Source organism: Vipera ursinii (assembly GCF_947247035.1).
Source record: "Vipera ursinii genome assembly, contig: scaffold_361, whole genome shotgun sequence".
In the NCBI taxonomy this organism is placed as follows: Eukaryota; Metazoa; Chordata; class Lepidosauria; order Squamata; family Viperidae; genus Vipera; species Vipera ursinii.
The window spans coordinates 634-24,321 of NW_028148136.1; the positions used below are offsets into that span (position 1 = coordinate 634).

Sequence of the window (23,688 nt, forward strand, 5' to 3'; positions counted from 1 at the left end):
TGGAAAGGTTGGGGTCAGTTGTCATACGTTGAGGGCCACCAGTGTCCTGGATCCTGCCATGAGGTTTAGGAGGTTGACCTTCGAAGGACCCCCACCCATCAGAAAGGGTGGGAGAGAGACCAGGTGTAGAACACGAGCTGAAGAGTCCTTCCATTGATTGTCCTTCTTCTATCCAAAAGAGAAACGTGGATTGTACATGGGAAGGGAACGAGAGAACAAGGGATTTTTCCTTTGACTCATTCGTCTTCTCGTCTTTCGGCCCTAGATTTATGAGAGTGCCAACAGCCTGCTGGACAAGTTGGGGGTCTGGTACCACTTGGCAAACGGCACTTTGGACTTGAAGGAGATGGCCCAAATCGGCCTCCGAGTGCTGATTGGATACATCATGCTGGAAGACATACAGGTGAGTCTCCAAATTTCTACGCAGTCTGTCCTCAGGTATGGACAAACCCAGGTTTGTCTTCCCACATTGGTTATGCCCCATGAAGTTAGGGTCAGCTCTTAATGACCACACAGGTAGACCTGTTCCAGGATGATCTGACACCAACCTGTCTCTGTCCAGGGGCAGCCCTGGTTCCTGACACTAGGTTTCTTGAGTCATTGCAGTCTGCGAATGCACAGACACGAGGGAAGGCACATTTTAGAAGTAGCGGTTCCTCCAGATCTTGGACATCCGGGTGTTTTGAAATCAGCAAATCCAGCAGGATTGCCAGATGCTTTGCATAGACTTATATGCATAGAATTCAAACTAGCTACTTCATTGTTTTCAGCCTATAATACAGGAATCTCCCGGACAGCCGACTTTTGCCTGGGAATGACCAGTCTTGGTAAGGTTCACGGGCCTTTAGGGCAGGGCTCTCCAAACTTGCCAACTTTGCTGAGGAATTCTGGGAGTTGAAGCCCATCAGTCTTAAAATTACCAAGATTGGAGACACCTGATGTAGGGAGTCAAACTTTCCCGTTTGTGTTATACATAGTGCAAGGGTAGGCAACCTTGGCTCTTTCATGACTCGTGGACTTCAACTCCCAGAATTCCTGAGCTAGCCATGCTGAGGAGAAAGGGAGAGGCTTCCATGCTGAGCCATGCTGGCTCAGGAATTCTGGGAGTTGAAGTCCACAAGTCATGAGGGGGCCATAGTTCCCCCATGCTGGCTCAGGAATTCTGGGAGTTGAAGTCCACGAGTCATAAAAGAGCCAATGTTGCCTACCCCTGGCCTAGGCCTAGGCCGCTTTATGACTGGTGGACTTCAGTTCCCAGAATTCCTGAGCCAGGCAAGCTGAGGGGAAAGGGAGAGGTTTCCAAGCTGAGCCATGCTGGCTCAGGAATTCTGGGAGTTGAAGTCCACGAGTCAATAAAAGAGGCAAGGTTGCCTACCCCTGACATAGTGAGTCTAAAGCTAATTCCCCCACTTGATCCCTCCTCTCAACTGCAGAATTGATCAAGAGCAGGTGCACAGGCCTCCAGAGCATGCACCGATGCCCAAGATCTGCCAGATTTGATACCTCCGAAATGTCGCAGATTTCCAAGCTCCGCCGGTGTGTATTTATAGCTGCAGGTGGCTCTGGAGAGCCCTGTTGTGCCTCCTTTCTGGCTCTCTCTCTCTTTCCACAGTGCAGAAGAGATTTTTGCCTTTTGTAGCTTTTAGTTCTTTGGTCTAGGATAGATTCTCCTTCCTCAGCGGTCTTCTTCCTTCCTCTTTGCAGCTGCAGTCCTTGGCCTACGTCAAGCTCCACGCTCTCCTCCAGACAGCTTCAGCCCCCAGGAAGGAGCAAGCCTGTTACCTGCTGGGCAAACTGGAGACCCCATTGCGGGCTTCTCTGCACACCAAGTCGGAGACTTCCTCCTGGGTGGTGCCCATCATCCGGACTCTGATGGACCAGTGCTACGACACTTTGCAGCTCCAGCACTTCCTGCCCTCTCTGCCGCCTACCAATGGCAGCCCCACCTTTTATGAAGACTTCCAGGTCTTCTGCACCCACCCGGAGTGGCTCACCTTCATCGAGAAGCACGTAAGCTAAGATGCTAAGACAATGGAAGAAGGCCGCGAGGAGTAACTCTCTCCCTATACCGCGTTCTTTTTTTCTTTTTTTTTTGCAACTTTGAGAATAGCAGACTTGGAAGGGACCTTGGAGGTCTTCTAGTCTGACCCCCTGCTGAAGCAGGAGGCCCTTACAGAATCATAGAGAAACAAGAGTTGGAAGGGACCTTGGAGGTCCTCTAGTCCAGCCCCCCTGCTCAAGCAGGAGGCCCTCTATTATTTCACACAAATCACAGTCCAATCTCTTCTTAAAAACCTCCTATAGTGGGGCACCCACAACCTGACTTTCTTGCCCTTAGCAAAGTGGTCTGAAGCAGGTCTAAAGGGGAAGGAGGACTTCCAAGCCATCTGGTGCAACACTTGGGTTCGGGCCACGAATCCAAATTAAACCACCTTCAAGAGGTGACTCTCCAGCCTCTGCTTGACAGCATGCAGTGGTGGGGCCGTTGGTACTCTGAGCTTTGCTGTAGAGGTTTCATGACCCAACTAGATACCATCACTAGTGCTAGAAGCTAGAAACCCACTTCCTTCTAGCACTGATGATGTTAGCTAGTTGGGCCATGAAACGTCTGCAAGAAAATAACCAAGCTCAGAGACCTCCGAAGACCCCACAGTCATCGTTGTTGTCCTTCTCCTCCCCCTCCCCCTCCTCCTCCTCTCACTCCCCCTCCTCCTCCTCCTCTCCACAATCCCCACTCTTTTCTCGCACTGATGATGTTAGCTAGTTGGGCCATGAAACGTCTGCGAGAAAATAACCAAGCTCAGAGACCACCAAAGACCCCACAATCCTCCTCCTCCCCCTCCCTCCCTTGCTCCCTCCCTCCTCTCTGTGGGGCCTCTGCTTCTGTTCCGCTTCCTGTCCTCCACTCAATGCATGTGGACCTTCTTCTGTGTACAGGTAATGCTCAACCGATGGCCGTTCCTTTAGCAACCTTTGGCTATCCTCCAAAAGCTTCCATTTTCAAAACGTTGAGTTTTACCTGCCCCTTTGTGTCCTCTCGCTGTCCCTCTTAGTGACATTTCCCGCTGGGTCTCACTCCCAGGTACAGCCCACCATGGCCCAGTTTGAAATGGACACGTTTGCCAAGAGCCACGACCACATGTCGAATTTCTGGAACTCTTGCTACGACGCCTTGATGAGCAGCAACCAGCGGAGGGAGAAGGAAAAAGCCGAGAGCCGGAGGAAGTTCCAGGTAGGTGGGCAGGCAGGTGTGGGAAGATGGGTAGATGGGCAGGTAGAAAGGAAGGTGACAGGCGGGTGGGCAGGTGGCCAGGTGTATAGCTACACTGGCAGGTAGGTGGTTAGGTGGCCAAATATGTAGGTAGTAGGTGGGCAGGTGGATGGTTAGGCGGTTGTCTAGGTAGGTGGGCAGGTGGGTAGTTAAGTGAACAGGTATGCAGGTATGTTGTCAGATGGGTGATTAGGTAGGCAGATGTGTAGGTAGGTAGGCAGGTAGGTGTAGGTGGGCAGGTGTGAAGATGGTCAGGTGGGTGGTTAGTTGGTCAGGTGTGCAGGTAGGTGGGCAAGGTTGTAAATAGGTAGGTGGGCAGGTGGTTGCTTAGGCAGGTGGGCAGGTGTGTGGTTAGGCGGCAGGTCTGTAGGTAGTGGACAGGTGTGCAGGTAGCCAGACAAGTGGATGGTTAGATGGGCAGGTGGCCGGTTAGACAGACGGATGTGTGAGTAGGTGGACAGGTGGGTGGTTCGGCGTGCAGGGATGTAACTAGGCCAACAGATGGGTCTAGTCATTAAATGAATCTGGCTTCCCCCATTGATTTTACTTTTTGGAAGTCAGCTGGGAAGATACCAAATGGATATTGCAACCGTCGTAAATACACACTGGTTACTGAGTGTCGAAATTTTGATCATGTGACCGTGGGAATCCTGTGACTGTCGTAAGTGGGAGGACCGATCATATGTCCCTTTTTTTCAGGGGCATTATAACTTCGAACGAGCACTAGAGGATAAACTGCAAAGGAAACGCTGGTCCCAATTACGATCGTTCAGTCAAAGGTGCAGGTGGACCTTGATTATGACCAAATTTGAGCCCCAAATTTCTGTTGCTAAGCAAGAGAGTGGCTCAGTGACTTTTGCCCCATTTTATGACCCTTCTTTCCACACTTGTTAAGTGAATCACTGCAGCTGTTAAATTAGTCACACGGTTGTTAAGTGAATCCGGCTTCCCCATTGACTTTGCTTCTCAGAAGGTCGTAAAGCAGGATCACGTGACCCCGGGACATTGTGCAACCGTCATAAATGCGAGTCAGTTGCCAAGCGTCTGAATTTGGATCACGTGACCCATGAGGTGCTGCAATAGTCATAAGTGTGAGAAACGCTCCTAACTTGTAACTTCGAAAAGACACTAAACAAACTTATAAAGGAAGGACCTACCTGTATACTTTTCCCTTTAAAAAATGGTATTTAATCATAAGTGTGAAAAAAAGTCCTAAGTAAATTTTTCCAGTGCCTTCAAATGGTCACTAAATGAATGGTTGTAAGTCAAGGACTATGTGTAAATATCTGGAGAAGAGTCTCCAGGCCCAGCTATCCCCTTCTGCTTCGGCAATGACAGCCGAAGGCTTCTATTATTATTAATTATTATTAATGTTTCTACTAACCTGCTTTCTGGTAGGTTTTATCAAATTTGGAACCTTCGCTTTCTTTTTTTCCTCACGTGCGGCAAGACAGAGAGTCCCAAGATTGAAAAGTCTCGAGGGTCAATGCCCACTTCCACCACTCCTGATTTTTCCCCCTCTTCCTGTGTCCACCCATGGTATATCTCAGTGGATCCCTGTTGTAAGTCAAGGATTATCTGCATTTGCACCCGTTCCCATCTTGCTTTTTCTCAGGACTTGATTCTGGAGCCTGTAATGAAACGGGCCAAGTACGAAAACATCCGACACACAAATATGCTGAAGCAGATCAACCATCACCACAACACGGTCTTGAAGCAGTGGCGGGCTTTGCAACGGCTGCTGACTTCACAGCGCTCGGCCTGGGCTGATCGGTAAGTGGGGGGGTCTCCCTTGCAGCCCCCCCCAACCCTTCAGTCTGTCAGAAGCCCCCGAAAGGTGGTTACCTGGGCTCTGGGAAAGGGTTGATTCTTTTTTTTCTTTTGGGGGGGGGCTTTTCTTAAATTTAATTTTATTTAGAGATAGTCCACTACAACTTTTATAAGGTTATTTAATTAAAATTTAATTTTATTTTAATTTTTATCACGATGGTGAGGATGATAACGTTTTATAAAACATTTTTTTTATAAAATTATAAATTTTATAAAATTAATAGAAGTATTTAATTTTCTAAAATTTCCTAAATTGTACTAAAGTTAAATTTTAATTATAAAATTATTTTTAAAATTATAAAAATTTTAATAAAGATAAAATTAATAATGATGTTACTGGTTTTAACAATTAGCCTATAGTGGTTCATGAATTTAGCATGTTTTCTGCCAAAAAAAAACCTCATCCTCTCTCGTTTCCATCCAGGAATCCACCTGAGATTCACTGGAAGCTGTCCAACGTGGAGACCTACTCACGGATGAGACTCAAGTTGGTCCCCAATCACCATTTTGACCTCCATGCAGAAGCCAGTGCTTTGCGGGACAATCTTGGTGAGAAGAGGTTGTGAGAATGGGAACTTGCAGGTTGAAAACATGAGTGATGCAAAGGGCTTGGTTCCTTCTAGGATAGACATGGTTGGTTCTCACTAGCCAGGATCAAAAAACCCCAAAGAAGTCTCCAAGTTGTTAATTTGTCCAATTCTGAAGTCCCCAGCCTGAAATTGGCTCTCCCTGTCAAAAGATTTAAGGGGGTGTTCCTCAACCTTGACCCCTTTATGTTATGTGGACTTCAACTCCCAGAATTCCCCAGCCAACACTTCTGGCTGGGGAATTCTGGGAGTTGAAATCCACTCAATTTTTTTTGTAATATATTTTATTAATTTTTTTTAAACATAAATCACTTAATAATTGGTGAACAGTGTGATGTCTGGGTTACATCTGTAAAACAATCACTAATTGAATTCTATAATCCATAATCCACATAATAGCTTAAGTTGATTTATTTCCTCTTTTCCCAAAATATCCTCTTTTGCAAACATTGAGTTAATACTATTCTTATTGTTTTGATATATAACAATTAAATACATATATTCCCAATAGTCCTAAAAATAATAATCACATCAATATAATATTTCTTTTCTGTCCAATCATTCTGGTTGCCTTATCATAGATCCTGTTACAGTCCTTATTTTAATTCGTTTTGCCCACCAAATTCTAAATATTCTTGCTGGTTAAGATTTTCTCAAAAAATTAATTACGTTTAAGAATTTAACTCTTATTTTTCCATATGAACCATCTCACACTTTTACATTTCTTAAGGAATAGATAAAGCAATAGAAAAAAAGAAAGAAAAACAAGAATAAAGAAGCATAAAGAATAGCATATTACTTAAAATATATATCCCTCCTAAGCTAATATGTATTTATTTCCTAAATTTCTTATTCTTTTTAACCATAATTACAAATATGTCTAATCTTTAAACATTCCATTTAATACATCTAGTCATCTAGTCCTTTAACTCTTATTCAAAACATTTTTATCCATTATAATTTTCTTAAAATTCAACCACATTTAAATATCTAAAACATTTCCTTTATCTAAGTCATTCCAACTCTTTTATATTACTCATATCAAGAAAGAGAACAGAAAACGGAAAAAAAGCATACTATGTTATATTTAGGGAATTCATCCCTCTTAGAGTGACACGTATATTCCAAAACTTTTCTATTTCTTTAACCATATTCAAACAAATGTTTCTTGTTTAAGTATTCTCTCCGGTAAGGAGGAGCCTTGGTGGAGCAGTGGGCTAATGCCTCCTTAAAGTAACACCAGCTGCCTGCAATTAGTGCAGGTTCGAGTCCCACCAGGCTCAAGGTTGACTCAGCCTTCCATCCTTCCGAGGTAGGTAAAATGAGGACCCAGATTGTTGGGGGCAATTAAGCTGACTTTGTAATAATGCCGCTTGGGGGGGGGTGAAAGCCCTAATAAGCAGGCATATACATAGAATGAAGGCTACTGCTAAGCTTGTAAGCCGCCCTGAGTCTTCGGAGAAGGGCGGGATATAAATGGAATTAAAATAAAAAAAATAAAAAAATAAGTCCCATTGTCTATTTTCTTAGTTTCCACTTTAGTCTTTTTCTTTTGCCCAATGTCCTTCTTAATGAATGTATTTTGCTGAATCAAAAAGGTTTTCCGTATGTTCGTGAATGTTGCTGTAGAAATAAAAAGTAAATCAGGTGAAGTGTCTTTGTACAGGACTTCTGCCCTTCCGTGTTTGTTAAAAAATCTTTTACATTTTCTTTCTCTCCGCTTCTCTCATCATTTCTCTCCGATGTTCCTGACATCTCTACGATCCATTTTATCCAATCTGTTTTCTTGTCCTCAGATTTATTTTGTAGTCTTAAGGGATAAATTGTTTTTTTTTCAAATTCTTGTGAATTTTTTTCCCCACTAGGATTAAATCATGTTTCCGTGTTTTGTTAAGTTCCATCTTTAAGTCTCTATTCTCAATTCTATATCCATTTATCTGTTTTATCTGCTCCTTCTCTGTTATTGTTTTCTGGGAATTTTTGTTGTTGTAGAGTTAACTTGGAAATAGATTGATTTATATTTTCAAAATTGTTTTGGATTTCTTTGTGATTTAGTCATTGTTGTTTGAATTAGTTGCAGCATACTATGTATCTCTTCCTGTGAAGTATTTATGTTTTCTTGATATGTTCTTTCTTCATGTATCTGATCCATGATAGCCAAGAATTTGAGTTTTCCTCTTCCTTTCTTTTCTCTGCAAATAGCTTTAGAGTCCCAATTAGATAAATATTTGTAATCCAAAAGATTTTTTTTCTGAAATATATCATTCTCTCTTTGTCTACAGTCCAGATTATTGTCTTTTTTTGTCACAGCTGGTCTTTGTTGTTAAAGCTTTGAAGGTCACAGACACAGATTACCTTTTCCCAGATTTTGCCAAGTCTTAATATTAAAGTCATAGCTGTCATAGTCTTCATCTGCCACTAGGTGTCAGCAACTATTTGTTTTTCAATTTCGAAAATGAACAATTATCTTTAAAATGAGAGTCTTAACCATTCAAACAATTTTAGATTTATCCAGATTTAAGTTTTATTTAAAGTTTTATATTTATTTCACTTCCATATATTTTGATCCTCCATAAAAAGATTAATTTGCCACTTCTGTTAGTATAAGGGTGGGGCGGAAATCCCCCTCCTTCCCTTTCGAAGGTATTTTGCTTCTTGGGGATCTTTTCCAGGAAATTAAATGTAGAATAGAAAAGAGAAGATCGAATTCCTCACCCAGTTTCAAGTACGCCGTTCACAGTTGTGCTGCTTAGTACTTTTGGACTTCAGTTGCTAGTAGCTTGGGCTGGTCGATGCAATATGGCCAGCCTTTCTCCTGTCAGGTTAGAAGGCTTTCTCCAAGTCAAATGGAATGGCCATCATCGTTCCAGAATCACTGGACCACCCTTCTTTCTTTGTTGCCTCTCCGGGACGACTTAGACCCATTTAGGGTCCCCTGGCAGGGTGAAATTAGCTGCAGGGGTGCGGAGAATCCGCAAGCCTGCAACCCGTCGCTACTGCGCAAAACCGGAAATCTCTGAAGTCCACACAAGTTTAAAAGGTCAAAGATAAGTAACATCAAGTTGGTTCTGTTAGCATGGAGAAGGAACATCACCAAAAACTAAGTTTTGATCCATCAGCAGAAGCTTTAGTAGAAGTTGGTGAGGTTTAGTGAAAAAGGTGGCCATCTTCTCAACCAGAGGTCCATCAGGTATTTTGGAAGCATAGCTCCCATCCTCCCCATCACGTTCATTGACCTCATGGGATCCCATAGAACGTGGCTACCGTTGAGAACATCCTTCCCAACCAAGGAAGGTCCACCAGTGGTTGATGGCCAATTCCTTGCTTAAATGTGGAGAATGGGCAGAAAAAGAAAGTAGACAATTTAACCATTCAGTTCCATGTCCTTCTAGGTGCTGATGGCTTACACAACCCGGCAGAATCCCTACCTTTAGCGGTGGCCAAAGAAGCCAAAGTCAGTGAGATGCAGGACGATCAACTGGCAGAAGAAGACCTCTCATTCTTGGAAACTCAGTGAGTTTTGTCATGCCCCCCCAAGAAGAGGTCTTCTTAAAGATCCCAGAGTCGTTGTCCTCCTCCTCCTCCTCCTCCTCCTCCTCCTCCTCCTCCTCCTCCTCCTCCTTTTCATCCATGCAACCCCACTCCCTTCTAGCCCTGATGATGGTCCCTAGTTGGGTCATGAAACGTCTACAAGAAAATCACCCAGCTCAGAGAGCACCAAGGACCCCACAGTCCTCCTCCTCCTCCTCCTCCTCCTCCTCCTCCTCCTCTTGCCTTACAGCACTGATGACGTTCCCTAGTTGGATCACTAAATGTCTGCAAGGAAACTACCCAGTTTAGAGAGCACCAATGACCCCATAGTCCTTTCCTCCTCCTCCTCCTCCTCCTCCTCCTCCTCCTCCTCCTCCTCCTCCTCCTCCTCCTCCTCCTCTCTGCAAATGTCTCTTCCTTCTAGCACTGATGATATTACCTACTTGGGTAATGAAATATCTGCAAGAATGCCCCAAAGCTCGGAAATGACCCCATTGCCTTCCTCCTCCTCCTCCTCCTCCTGCTGATGATGTTCCCTAGTTACGAAATGCCTGCAAGAAAACCAGCAAGCTCAGAGAGCACCAAGGACGCTGCCCCTCTCCATAGATCTTACACAAAGTCCTCTTATGGCTTCCTCTCCATCTAGCAATGGGGACATCCTTCGTTTTTAGCTCACTTTAGCTCACTTTTACCTTTTTGCCACCTTTCCCTCGCCAGCCGAGAGTTCCTGATGAGGACCGGCATCAGAAGTTGCCAGGCAGCTTAAAACACTCTCTCTCTCTCTTTCTCTCTCTCTCTCTCTCCTCTCTCTCTCTCTCTCTCTCTCTCTCTCTCTCTCTCTCTCTCTCTGTCTCTCTCTCTCTTTCAGGCTAGAACCCAAAGAGCAAAACCAGCGAGAGAAACTGCTGATCTCGGAGGATTGCGAACTCATCAGTGTTGTGGCTGTGATCCCGGGGCGCCTGGAGGTCACCACACAACAGATCTATTTTTATGACAGCAGCAGTGAGAAAGAGGAGACCGAGGATGGTAAGTGAGTGCAACGGGGTGTGAGAACGGCCTTGGGAGATAGCAGGAAGGGCGCCAATAGTCCTCGACTTACGAACAGCATTGTGCTCAGTCAATTGTCCCTTTTTTCAGTGCCCTTGTAAGTTCAAACAATCACTAAATGAGTAATTGCAAGTCAAGGACTCCCTGTATTGATACCTGTAGACAGTGGTGGGATCCAGCTGGTTCACACCGGTTACCAGGGGTAGGCAGCCTTGTCTCTTTGATGACTGGTGGACTTCAACTCCCAGAATTCCTGAGCCAGCCTGACTCAGCTTAGAAACCTCTCCCTTCCCCTCAGCGTGGCTGGCTCAGGAATTCTGGGAGTTGAAGTCCACCAGTCATAAAGCGGCCTAGGCCAGGGGTAGGCAACCTTGGCTCTTTTACGACTCGTGGACCAACTCCCAGAATTCCTGAGCCAGCCTGGCTCAGCTTGGAAACCTCTCCCTTCCCCTCAGCGTGGCCGGCTCAGGAATTCTGGGAGTTGAAGTCCACGAGTCATAAAAGAGCCAAGGTTGCCTACCCCTGGGTTAAACAGAATCAATACCTATGTTTTTCTTCAGTTCAGCGAACCGGTTGTTAAAATGGCACTTGAAAAAAGCGGAGTCTGTGTGCATGCCCGCCTCGTGCTCACCCCGCATCCGCCACACTCTCCACAACACACTGCGCTGATCTGAGGCGGCCAGCCAGGCCCCAAAACGCCGCCAAAAACAGCGAAGTCAGCATGCGCATCTGCTATGCACTCACCCATCAGCCGTGCTCTCCACACCTTGGATCAGCTGCAGCGCACTGTGGAGAGCATGGCTGACACAGGCAAGGAAGGAGCACACACAAACCACGGTTTTCGGCGGCGCTTCGGCGCCTGGCTTGCAGCCTCGGATCAGCTCCAGAGCGCCATGGAAAGCTTGGCGAACGCAGGGCAAGCACGAGGCAAGTGCGCTTTTTCCAGTGGCGCTTTTTTTATACTTAAAGCAGTCATTAGGGCAGAGAACCAGTTATTAAATTATTGGAATCGCAACTCTGCCTGTAAAGATGTCAAGGGAGGTAGTTTCTTTCCTCCAGCATGTACCATACAGGTAGTCCCCGACTTGCGGCGATTCATTTAGTGACTGAATTTACAACAGCAATGAAAAAAGTTCCAGGATCATTTTTCACACTTACGTTTACTCCTAGGTATCGGACATGACTTCAAACGCCCGCTCTCTCAGCTCCGGGAGCTGCACCTGCGCCGTTACAACCTGCGCCGTTCAGCCCTGGAGTTCTTTTTCATCGACCAGGCAAACTATTTCCTCAACTTCAAGAAAATGGTAATGGGAGCTTTGTTCCCTCAGGAAAGGTGCACGGGGGAGGTGACAAACCAGGTGCGGGTGCCATCTTGGAAATAAGAGAAATTTGATCTAGTGTTTAAGGCACCAGGGTAGAAAGCAATAGTTGGTGAGTTCTAGTCCTGATTTAGCCTTGAAAGCCAGCTGGGTGACTGGTCCAATCCCTTCCTCTCAGCCCAACCCACCTCGCAGGATTGTTGTGGGGAAAATGGGGAGGAGGAACGCGTGTTGGATGTCTTTACTGCCTTCCGTTACTTATAAAAATAATTCAGACAGGATAGAAATAAATTAAATCGAATCAAATTGAATTAAATTAAAAGTAGAGTAGAATACAAAATATTAATAAAAATAATATAATTAATAAAAAAATTAAAAGTAAAATAAAGCAACATAAAATAGAATAGAAAAAAAGTAAAATTAATTAAGAACATAAAAATAGAATAGAATAAAATAGAATAGAAAACGTAATTGTTAAAATAAAATAATATAAAATAATTAAAATAAAAAAACATAATATAAAATAATTAAAATAAAAATAAAACAACAAAATAAACATAAAATAATATTGTCAAGTTTCCGACGTGTGGGCTTTTCAAGTGACTCTGAGGCATTGTTTACCTTAAAAGTCCTTTATTAGCCTAATACACCGGCAAATGCTTGCTCGAAGGAAGCTGGAATCTGAAATCTCCGCCCCTTGCACAATATATTAAAACACAATTCTCCACCTTTCTGATTTTGTCGTTAATCATATTCTCCAATTAATTTAAAGAATCAGTTTCCCTTCCGTTTGTCAGAGATGGCCTTGAAGGTGCAATCCTACTCATCCCCCCTCCCAACCTTAAACTAAATCTCTTAAAGCAGTTCACAAGTTTAACATATGAAATGGCTGCCGCTTCTTCATCTCTTATCAAGCAAGAACATTCGATGTTAGCAGCATTGACAAATATAAAATAAAATAAAGCAAAACAAAATTAAAAAATAGAATAGAATAAAATAAAATAAAAAATAAAACAAATTAAATTAAAAAATTAATTAAAATTAATTAAAAAATAAAATAAAAATAGAACAAAATAAAATAGAAAATAATTAATGCAAAATAAAAACGAAATAATATAAAAATAAATTAAGTAAAATAAAGCAAAATAAAATAAAACAATTATAAATAAAACATGAAATAAAGCGTGAAATAAAATAACAGTTGCCTCACCCACCGCTCCCTCCCTCCCAGGTGAGGAACAAGGTCTACTCCACCATCCTCAGCTTGCAGCTTCCCAGCCAGATCTACCAAGGCAGCCGCTCCCCGCAGGACCTGCTCAAGGCCTCTGGACTGACTCAGGTAACCCTCTTTTCCCACAGACAGGCAAAACCAACCTTCTGGATCGTTCCTTGAGCAGGCGTACGGTGCTCCCCGTTTGGGAAGAGCCAGAGATCCCTCCCACCTGACTCGGCAACCGTTGGATTGTCACGTGAATTTGTTTCATCTCTCTACCCGGCTAGTCTTTGACATATGTTTAGAGGCCGTTCGAAAGCACTGAAAAAAGTCACTTATGACCAGTCCTCACACTTATGACCGTCTTCGTATCCCAGCAGCCAAGTGATTAAAATTCAGGCATTTGACAACCGGTGTGTATTTACAACAGCTGCAATGTCCTGGAGTCCCGTGATAACCCTTGGCCATCTTCCAAACAGCCAGATTCGCTCAACGACTGCAGTGATTCACTTAGTTAACTTGCCAAAAAAGTGGCATAAACGTAGCATGACTCATTTAACAGCCGCCTTGCTTAGAGTGGAAATTCTTCTCTCTGTTGTGGTCATACGTTAAGGACCACCTGGGTTCAAAATATTTGATATCATGTGGATTTGACCTGCAATCCTCCCTCTTTCCCCAGTATACAGGTAGTCCTCAATTTATGACCAAAATTAACGCCAAAACCTCTGTTCCTAAGCAAGAGAGTTGTTAAGTGAGCTTTGCCTCATTTTATAACCTTTCTTGCCACTGCTGTTAAGTGAATCACTGCAGTTGTTAAGTGAATCACACGGTTGTTAAGTGAATCCAGCTTCCCCATTGACTTTGCTTGTCAGAATGTCGCAAAAGGGGATCACGTGACCCTGGGACACGGCGACTGTCATAAATATGAGTCAGTTGCCAAGTGTCTTAATTTGGATCACATGACCCGGGGATGCTGCAACAGTCATAAGTGTGAAAAACGGTCCTAAGCAGTGCTTTTTTTGTAAAAGAAAAAGGTGCCGGAACTCACACATGTCATACAACCCTTGCCTATCCTACAAGGTTCCATCCAAAAAAGGTGCCAAAACTCCGTTCTGAGCGTTCTATGACAAAAAAAGCCCTGGTCCTAAGTAAAAATTTTCAGTGCATTCAAACGGTCACTAAATGAATGGTTGTAAATCAAGGACTATCTGTACAAATCTGGAGAAGAGTCTCCAGGCCCAGCTATCCCCTTCAGCTTTGGCAATGGTAGCTGAAGGCTTCTATTATTATTAATTATTATTAATGTTTCTACTAACCTGCTTTCTGGTAGGTTTTATCAAATTTGGAACCTTCGCTTTCTTTTTTTCCTCACGTGCGGCAAGACAGACAGTCCCAAGATTGAAAAGTCTCGAGGGTCAATGCCCACTTCCACCACTCCTGATTTTTCCCCTCTTCCTGTGTCCACCCATGGTATATCTCAGTGGATCCCTTTCTTTTCCTCCTCCAGAAATGGGTCAAAAGGGAGATCTCCAACTTTGAATACCTCATGCAGCTGAATACGATTGCAGGGCGCACCTACAACGATCTTTCTCAATATCCCGTGGTAAGGCCCCAGAATAAGGGGGGGAGGCATAGAAAAGGGGAGTGGTCTTCTGGAACCCTCCTCCTCTGTGGCCCCAAGATGAAGCTCAAGCCTCTTTTCTTTCTCCCTCTCGTTCAGTTCCCCTGGATCCTGCAAGATTACCTCTCGGAGACACTGGATCTGAACAACCCGGCTGTTTTCCGGGATCTGTCCAAGCCCATCGGAGTGGCCAATGAGAAGCACGCCAAGGCTGTCAAAGAGAAGTGAGTATGAGGTCTCGTTGTGAGCATTTCCTGTGCTGTCCTGTTTTGCAAAGAAAAACGAAGCCCGGTTGCCTTGCAAAAAAGCGTATTTGGGATAACTATGACTGAGAATCTCCATAGACGTGATTTATGACAAGTCCTCGTACATATAACCATTGCAACTTCCCCACAGTCGAGTTATCCCAATTCAGGCTCTGGGCATCTGCCATATGTTTTCCCCCAAGGCCACATGATCACCATCTGTGACCTTCCCAGTTGACGTCCAACAAGCAAAGTCAATGGGCAAAGCCAGATTCACTTAACAACCATATGACTCACTTAACAACTGTAGTGATTCGCTTAGCAACCATGGCAAAGAAAGATGTAAAATTGGGTGTGATTCGTGTAACTTGCTTCTAGCAACACAAATTCTTGTCCCTACCTGTCATTCTTTAAAAATTTCACCAATCCTGGCATTCCCATTTGAAGTCTTGCAATTGTAATGGACATCCCTTCCCAGAATCCCTCGCCAATGGAACCCTTGCTAGGGATTCTGGGAGCTGAAGGCCAACTCATCTGCCCAGCAGTAAAAGTGGAACTACAGAGCTTTTGCATGAAACATGCACTCAGTTACACAATGCTCAGGGAGAGGAGAGCCTCATGGCATGCTTGGCGAAGGAGCTTTTCAAAATTCTTTGGGGTGAAATAAATTTGGGGTACCCCACAGAGGTCTCCGTATTGGGAGCAGCACAGCCTGCCAAAAAAGCTGGGCCACTACACCCAGCCTTAGTGTGGATGTGTGCACAGGCATGACTGTGCTGTATAGGTAGTCCATGATATGTGACCCATTGTTTACTGACCGTTTGAAGTTAAAACTGACCCCCCAAAGCTATGACCCAGTTATGGCTACTGCAGCATCCCCACAGTCATTCATCCTTACGATCAAGAGTATTGTATGGCACCTCCTGTGTATCGCCCTCATCCTGCCCTGCTGGGTCCGTGCAGTTGTTGGGGGTCTGATGGTGAGGTGCAGCAGGCCCAAAAACTGTGGGGTCCCCATGATGTGGGAAGCATGGCACAGGGTGCCTAAGAAGTTGGGGGAGGTCTTGAGAATCCCAAAGCAGCCAGCCTGTGCTAGACTTCCCAAAGGCACCCTGAATTCCACTTAGCGACCCAAGCAGTCACTTAATACGGCGTCAGGGAGAGATGAGTTTGGGAACCTTAAGCGAGGTGATCACATCACAACTGTCACAACGTACCACCACCAACTCCATTTCCGTCGCAAATTGAGATCCACCAGTTATAAGTCATCGGATTTGACGAAATTCTCCGAGAAAGTTTCCAGCTTTCCATCTGAAGCTCCTGGAGATACGTACATGGTGGTTTCAGGAATGTCGTTGCCCACCTCAGTTCGACAGTTCTTGAGCTTGAGCTTGGAGCAAGTTGTGTATTCTGGGTGGATCTTTGGGACTTCCTTCCACCTGATAAGGCAGGAATCCACAAATGGATTTGCGGAGCAGATCCTCAAATCTTATCAAGAGACCCAGCTCCCTTCATCCTTCGTGTCAGCCTCTCCTGATCTTCTTGTGTCCTAACTCCGTCATTCCAGGTACGAGAGCTTTGAGGACCCGACAGGGATGATTGACAAATTCCACTATGGCACCCACTACTCCAACGCAGCGGGCGTGATGCACTACCTGATCCGCACAGAGCCGTTCACCACTTTGCACATCCAGCTGCAAAGCGGAAGGTGAGCTGGAACATGACCCTGAACCGCTGATCCTTACCGTAATAGCATCCTCGTTTCGCTCCAAACCCCGTTAATGTCCAGAGTTCCCCAATTCAGCAAAGGTTTGATCTGGGGAATGGGGTTAGGGTCCCACAATGAATTTGGTTGGGTTGTTTTGTTGTCGAACTAACAGAGCGAGATCAGGCTGACGTCGCGTCTGCACGCTCAGTCCTTGGCACGAATCCTTATTATTCCGGCTTCTGTTCACATCACAGATTTGATTGCTCCGACCGTCAGTTCCACTCGGTCCCTGCCGCTTGGCAGGCTCGTTTGGAGAACCCGGTGGATGTGAAGGAACTGATTCCGGAATTCTTCTACTTTACCGATTTTCTGGAGAACCGGAACGGTAAGGAGTGTCTCCATCAAGCAGGCCGTTCGCGTGTCCAACAGAGAAATTGGACGCAAGATATCAAAATTTGGGTCCAAAGCATTGCAAGTCGTCCTTCGCTTAAAAAGTGCCCGTTCAAAGTTAGAACAGCACTGAAAAAATGACTTACGACCGTTTTTCACTGTTACGACCGTTGCAGCCTCCCCACGGTGACGGGATCAAAATTCAGACACTTGGCAACTGACTTGTATTTACAACGGTCGCAGTGTCCTGGGATCACATGCTCCCCTTTTGTGATCTTCTGACAAGCAAATTCAAGATTCACTTAAGAACTGTGAGACTAACAACTGCAGTGATTCACTTAACAAATGGGGCAGGAAAAGTTGTAAAATGGGGCAGATATCTCATTGAGCAACATAAATTTTGGGCTCAATTGTGGCTGTAAGTCGAGAACTATCTGCATGTGTTTATAATATGTATCTTTATATTACACGACAATATAAGATTATTTATATATCTTATATTCTCTATGTTTCCATCTGGAGTTTATCCTGTCTTGAAAACGATTGCAGCCTTCCTCCTTCTTCTCTGTTGCAGGTTTCGATCTCGGCTCTCTTCAGATATCGAACGAGAAAGTCAGGGACGTGGTCCTTCCCAAATGGGCCAAATCCCCAGAAGATTTTATCCACAAACATCGGCAAGCCCTTGTATGTGAAACAAATGCTGGCTGCACACTGGGGTTGCTGGGAAGGTCGTATTTGCAAAGTGCCTCTAAAAGTCGGGGCAAATCTAGAATTGTGGCGCTCTCTGAGCTGGGTGGTTTTGTTGCAGACATTTCATGACCCAAGTAGGGAACATCATCAATGCTCCTGAGCTACAGAAATTCTCTTCTACCTAGATACCACTAAAGCTCTCATGTCTGTTTGTAGCCTTCAGCTGGGCAAAACAGTGCATCATAGGCCAATAATTTTTGAATCGGTCTGTCTCAAGTAGGCTAACTTACAGAATGCATCTAAAATCTGGGGTTCTTGAGCCCCATAGGTTTGAAAGTTGGCAGAGGTATGGCTGTTTCCTATTGCCATGTTGCTGCGCTGTTGTGCTGCCAGGGTCACATAATTGTCGTTCCCAACGTTCTGGCCAACTTCCTAAAAGAAAAGTTACTGGGGAAGCCTGCAGGAAGTTAAAAGCCAATGTTGATTGTTTTAGATAGGGAAGCATTTCTGAAATGATGACCCAACAGGATAAGAGTTGTCTAGTTATCGCTAAATTTCAAAGTTTTAAATACACGTCCAGATGTCCTCGTTTGGGAATGGTCTTCACACACCCCATGGTGAATTGAATTGGGTTGCTTTCCTGTGGGAAGAACAGACGGCAATTTGCCCGTTTGGCGTCCCATCTCTGTGTTGCTTCCTCTGCAGGAATCTGAGTATGTCTCAGCCCATTTGCATGAATGGATCGACTTGATCTTTGGATATAAGCAGAGGGGGCCAGCGGCTGTGGAGGCTCTGAATGTCTTCTATTATTGCACTTACGAAGGTAGGAAGACAAACCAGGGATTTTAAGGGAGGGATGCTCTGTTCTCCGGGACTCAGCAAGCGTTCTATACAAATTAGCAATCCTCTTGATTTTTTTTGCAAAAAACACTGCGATAATTGGGTGGGGGGCTACCAGAACCCAAGATGGAACAACGCGCCCCCAATGACTTGCCCTGGCCAATTCACAGCAGCCGACTCATCATGAGACTACTCACCACAGCTAAGTCTCCACGGAACAACTCTCTTTGGGACAATTCAACACAGGATAACGTACTCTTATCCACCACTGTTTCATTGACCTTACTGTATTTTTCCATGTATAAGACGCTGTTTTTTCCTGCAAACACCCTGTTCAAAAATCAGGTGCGCCTTATACAAGTGCAGCGTCTTATACACGGAAAAATAATGGTAACCTCTGCAGACCAGGTCATGCCTGTGTGGATTCTTTACTTGCCGCTGCCATGCTGCCTGGCGCAGAAGGATATCACTGGCCCAAGGTGCCGCCTGGATGGGGAGAAAGCCAGCCCGAGATGCTGCCTGCTGCTGGAGGATCTTGATGCCCCAAGGATGCCACCAGTCCCACTGAAGCCGCCTTCTATGACCTATTTTTCACCAGCGCAGCTCAGGCTGAAGGTGCAAGAGGCTCCAGGAAGCTGCCTCAGTACAGTGATTGACGGCTGAGGGGGTGGGCAGGACTAAGCCCACAGAGCACCATCTGATTGGAGGAAGTCGCCTCCCTTGTGTGATGGTACCGAGAAGTACCAGTAATTGGGGAGGCGTCTTATACAAGGGTGCGTCTTATAGATGGAAAAATACGGTATTTCAATTTTTGTCATTCACAAAAATGACAAAATATTGTCACATTTTGACAAAAATTAATGTCGAAGAAACAGTGGCCGATAACAGTACAGCTAACCCGTGTTGAATTGTCCCATGACAAATTTTCCCATGGCACATTGGCTGTGGTGAATTGTCCCGCAGTGAGTCAGCTGGGACAAGTTGACCAGGAGGAGTCCGTCGTAGCGACTCAGCCGCAGTGAGTCAGAGCGGCGAATTGTCCAGGAGCAGAGGATCAGGGTAGATACAACAATCCTTTGATTATTGTTCAGCTCTGCATCCAAAAAGACAACTCGTTCCACTTCTCTGTACTGTACTGTACACTGTGCAGCCAGCCGTTTTGGTCTTACACCTACTGTTTTCACTTAGGGGCAGTTGACCTGGACGCGATTGCAGACGAAACAGAACGCAAGGCTTTAGAAGGCATCATCAGTAACTTTGGGCAGACCCCCTGCCAGCTGCTGAAGGTACCGGCGGTCAATAATAATTGCAGCTGTTGTGTTTCTGCAGTGGGTAAAAAGACAGTTCTTCTAGGGATTAGGACCTAGCCAGAATCAGCAGTAAAAAAGTACAGGTTGATTAAAAACCCTGACTGGTTTTAACACTTAATGACCATCGCAGCATCCTTGTAAGTCAAGGAGTGAGTGAGCTGTAGTGAAGAAAATCTTGAAGACGGAGAAAGGTTGGAGACCTTCTAAAATATTGAAGAGCGGTCTATTTTAAAAGTTTAAGCTGTTGTTTTACGGGTAGTTCTCAGCTTACAACCACAAGGGAGGCCAAAATTGTTGGCCTGTTTCTAAGTGAGACAGTTGTTAAGTAGGTTTTGTTTAGTGACCACTTAAAATTACAGCGGTGCTAACAATAGTGGATTATGACCATTTTTCACACTTACGACCATTGCAGTGTCCCCGAGGTCATGTGATCAAAATTCAGACACTTGAAAACTGACTCATATTCACGATGGTTGCAGTGTCCCAGGATCACGTGATTTCCTTTTGTGACCTTCTGACAAAGTCAAAGAGGGAAACCAGATTCATTTAACAACTGTGTGATTATCATAACAACTACAGTGATTCCCTTAACGACTGTGGCAAGAAAGGTTGTAAAATGGGGCAGAACTCTCTTAGCAACTGTCTTAGCAAGAGAAATTTTGGGTTGAATTGTGGTCGCAAGTCGAGGACTGCCTATAGCTTCAGGGAAAATGAAAACTCTTGTAAAATTGATACTGTTTTTCTTCTCCGCAGGAACCCCACCCGGCCCGTTTCTCGGCTGAAAATGCCGCCAGGAGACTTTCTCAGATGGACAGTTATTCGCCGAATATTTTTGAGAATCTGGATCAGCTCAAATCATTCTTTGTTGAAGTAAGTCTTCCCCATATTGAGATGAAAAGAAGAGTTGTTTTGGTTGCTTCCAATGCAGTAAGTCCTCAACTTACAACCATTCGTTTAGTGATCCTTTAAAGTTACAACGGGGCTGAGAAAAGTGGTTCTCACACTTACGACCGTCTCACTACCCCCAAGAATTCAGGTGCTTGGCAACCAGTATGTACAGGTAGTCCTCAACTTACGAAAGTTCACTTAGTGACCATTCAGAGCAGTGTTTTTCAACCACTGTTCCGCGGCACACTAGTGTGCCGCGAGATGTTGCCTGGTGTGCCGTGGGAAAAATTGAAAAGTAATTATAAAATACTTTCTTTGTGTTTATTTGATTCCTATTCAAGAGAATTACTTTATATATAGTCAATATAGGCACAGAGTTAAATTTTTTAACATTTTCTAATGGTGGAGTGCCTCGTGATTTTTTTCATGAAACAAGGGTGCCTTTGCCCAAAAAAGGTTGAAAAACACTGATTCAGAGTTACAATGGCACTAAAAAAAAGTGACTTTTGACTGTTTTTCACACCACCGTTGCAGCATCCCCACGGTCACGTGATCAAAATTCTGATGCTTGGGGACTGACTCACACTTATGACCGTTGCAGTGTCCCAGGGTTACATGATCCCCCTTTTGCGACCTTCTGACAACCAAAGTCAATGGGAAAGGTAGATTCACTTAACAACCACGTTCCTAACTTAACAACTGCCGTGATTCACTTAACAATGGTGGGAAGAAAGACAGTTCAAAATTCACTAAGTAAATGTCTCAATTAGCAACAAAAAATTGGGCTCAATTGTGGTCGTAAGTTGAGGACTACTTGTACTTAACAACAGCCACTGCGTCACCTGATCGCTGTTTGCAACCTTCTCAGCCAGTCAGTCTGGGGGGAAGCTGGATCCACTTAACAACCACATGCAGGGGCTGAAGGAACCAAACAAGGTATTTGGTGAGAAACAAAACCTTTTCAAGGAAAATAAAACCCAACATTTTTGAGACTGACCTCTAAAAATTTACCAAATCCTAAAAACACGGTGGCTTGTCTTCTCTTCTTTGTTTAGGGCATCAGCGACCGGATCCCGCTTGTCCAGGTGGTCGTGCCCAAGAATCAGTCTCATTCTTTCATCACTCAGGGATCTCCTGACATGATGGTAAGGGGGGAAAAAGGGATCCTTGATCCCTTCCGGCATTTTTTTTAGAAAGTTGACATAGTGGACTATTGACGTAGGAGAACTGTAGATCCCAAAAGAAGTCACGCTAGGTGTCTGCCGTCACCCGCTTGGTTGATTGGGAGAAGATCTAGAACAGATACAAGAAAGGTCCTCCTCATCTAGCGCAGAGTTCACCTGTGGAACTCATTGCCACAAGAGGGGATGAGGATGCTAGGCAGGATCATCTAGCAGCTCCAGAAGAGGATGAATAAATTGGTGGAAGACAAGTCTACTGAGGACTGTGAGTCTTGAAGACACCATGTTACCTCCAAATTGGGAGCTACTTGCCTCCCAATCTGAGTTGCAGGACAATAACAAGGGAAGGACATGTCCATCTCCTGCTTGGGAGCTCCAGTTGGCCACCACAAGGAGCAAAATGCTGGACTAAGAGATCCTTGGCCTGATCCATCAAGTTTTTTCTTGGAAGGAAGTGTAGAACAGTCCTAAAGAAATAGTTGTTCATCCAGAGCTAATTAATTTTTGGAACTCACTGTAATGGACATAGTGGTTACCACTAACTTGGATGGCCCTCAAAGGGATTGGATAAATTCCTAGAGGTCTGTTGGGGTCTACCCATCTTGAAGACCCCATGCCACCTCTGTGTATCAGTTATGGAGAAACAATCATACAAGATGGTAGCTCTCATCTTGCTTGAGACCATCCCAGACCCATCTAGATGGCCACCAAGAGAAACAAAATGTTGGACCTTGGGTTGACCCAATAGGTCCCTTCTAATATTCCCACACCCCAGCCCATTTCTTCTTCTCCCTCATACTTAGTTGATGTTCCTCACTTTCTGTTCAGATCACGGTCAGTGCCAACGGGCTGCTGGGAACTCACAGCTGGTTGCCGTACGATAAAAACATCTCCAATTACTTCAGCTTCACCAAAGACTCCACCGTCTCCAATCCAAAGTGAGTCCTAGCTTCTCCCACCACAAGGACCTTCTGAGAAGTTCCTTCAGCTTCCTTCATATCTTCCAACCTTCTTCTTGCTTTGTCCTGCCAGGACGCAACGCTACCTTTACGGCCCTTTTGCTCCGGGGGCAGAGTTGTCCTCTAAGACATTGGTGGTCACTCATGATGGCAAGCTCCTCTTCAGTGGAGGTCACTGGGACAACAGCTTGCGGGTCACCTCCTTGAGTAAAGGAAAGGTGATTGGACACATCAATCGCCACATAGGTAGGAATCTCTCTCTTTTTTTGGAAAATTTCATCCATCTAACGTAGGTGGGGATGGATGAGTGAGGAATGTTAGCAGGTCCAGTTTAAATGAGTTTCATCATCCCGACCTGTTATAGGTAGTCCCTGAGTTATGACTGTAATGGAGCATTTCATTACGGTCGCAAATTGTGACAGTTCTTAAGCGAGGGGAACACGTGGGTGCCTCACTTAACAATCTCAATCTCTGCTGTCCCTGATGTGGTCGTTTACCAGAGCACGGGACACCTCAGTGATGGGCACAGACAGGGCTACCTAGGGCTTGTGGGAACCTGGCAGGGGAGTGGGTGAGGTACGCGAGGGGTGGGTGCTGCATTTCCCTGCGATCAGTCGTATGAATGAATGACTGCACTGAACATAGCTTCAGCCCTGGGCATGAGTGACTAGCCTTTGGGAGACCCATACTCACCCAGCCGGCTTTCATCCCTAAGGCGAGATTAGAACTCACCGTCTCCTGTTGATTGACCCAAAGTCACCCACCTGGCTGTTGTGCCTAAGACAGGATTAGAAATCATTTAAGGCAGGACTAGAACTCACTGCCTCCTGTTGATGAGCCCAAAGTCACCCAATCGGCTTTCGTGCCTAATGTGAGACTAGAACTCGCCTTCTTCTGGTGCTTGGCCCGAAGTTCCCCAGCCAATATTCATGTCTAAGACGGGACTAGAACTCACGGGTCTCCTGGTGATTGACCCAAAGTCACCCAGCTGACCTTCACGGCTAAGGTGAGACTGGAAATCTCCAGGACTGTTGTTCTTGCATTTCTCCTGGGCTTTG

The 23,688-nt window shown here is 45.0% G+C and overlaps 1 protein-coding gene across 1 annotated transcript; it reads left to right on the forward strand.

The window, feature by feature from the left end:
* Nucleotides 1-265: 265 nt before the first annotated feature.
* Nucleotides 266-22,876, forward strand: LOC310650722 (neurobeachin-like protein 2; the record flags this gene model as incomplete). Its single annotated transcript, XM_083380305.1, has 20 exons — nucleotides 266-403; nucleotides 1,705-2,010; nucleotides 3,083-3,232; nucleotides 4,887-5,044; nucleotides 5,526-5,650; nucleotides 9,081-9,201; nucleotides 10,088-10,245; nucleotides 11,437-11,570; nucleotides 12,817-12,924; nucleotides 14,306-14,401; nucleotides 14,519-14,643; nucleotides 16,232-16,372; nucleotides 16,627-16,757; nucleotides 17,337-17,446; nucleotides 18,158-18,275; nucleotides 19,481-19,578; nucleotides 20,356-20,472; nucleotides 21,546-21,635; nucleotides 22,500-22,609; nucleotides 22,704-22,876. Coding segments are annotated over 20 exons (2,707 nt in total), but the record flags the coding sequence as incomplete, so codon positions are not given.
* Nucleotides 22,877-23,688: the final 812 nt, after the last annotated feature.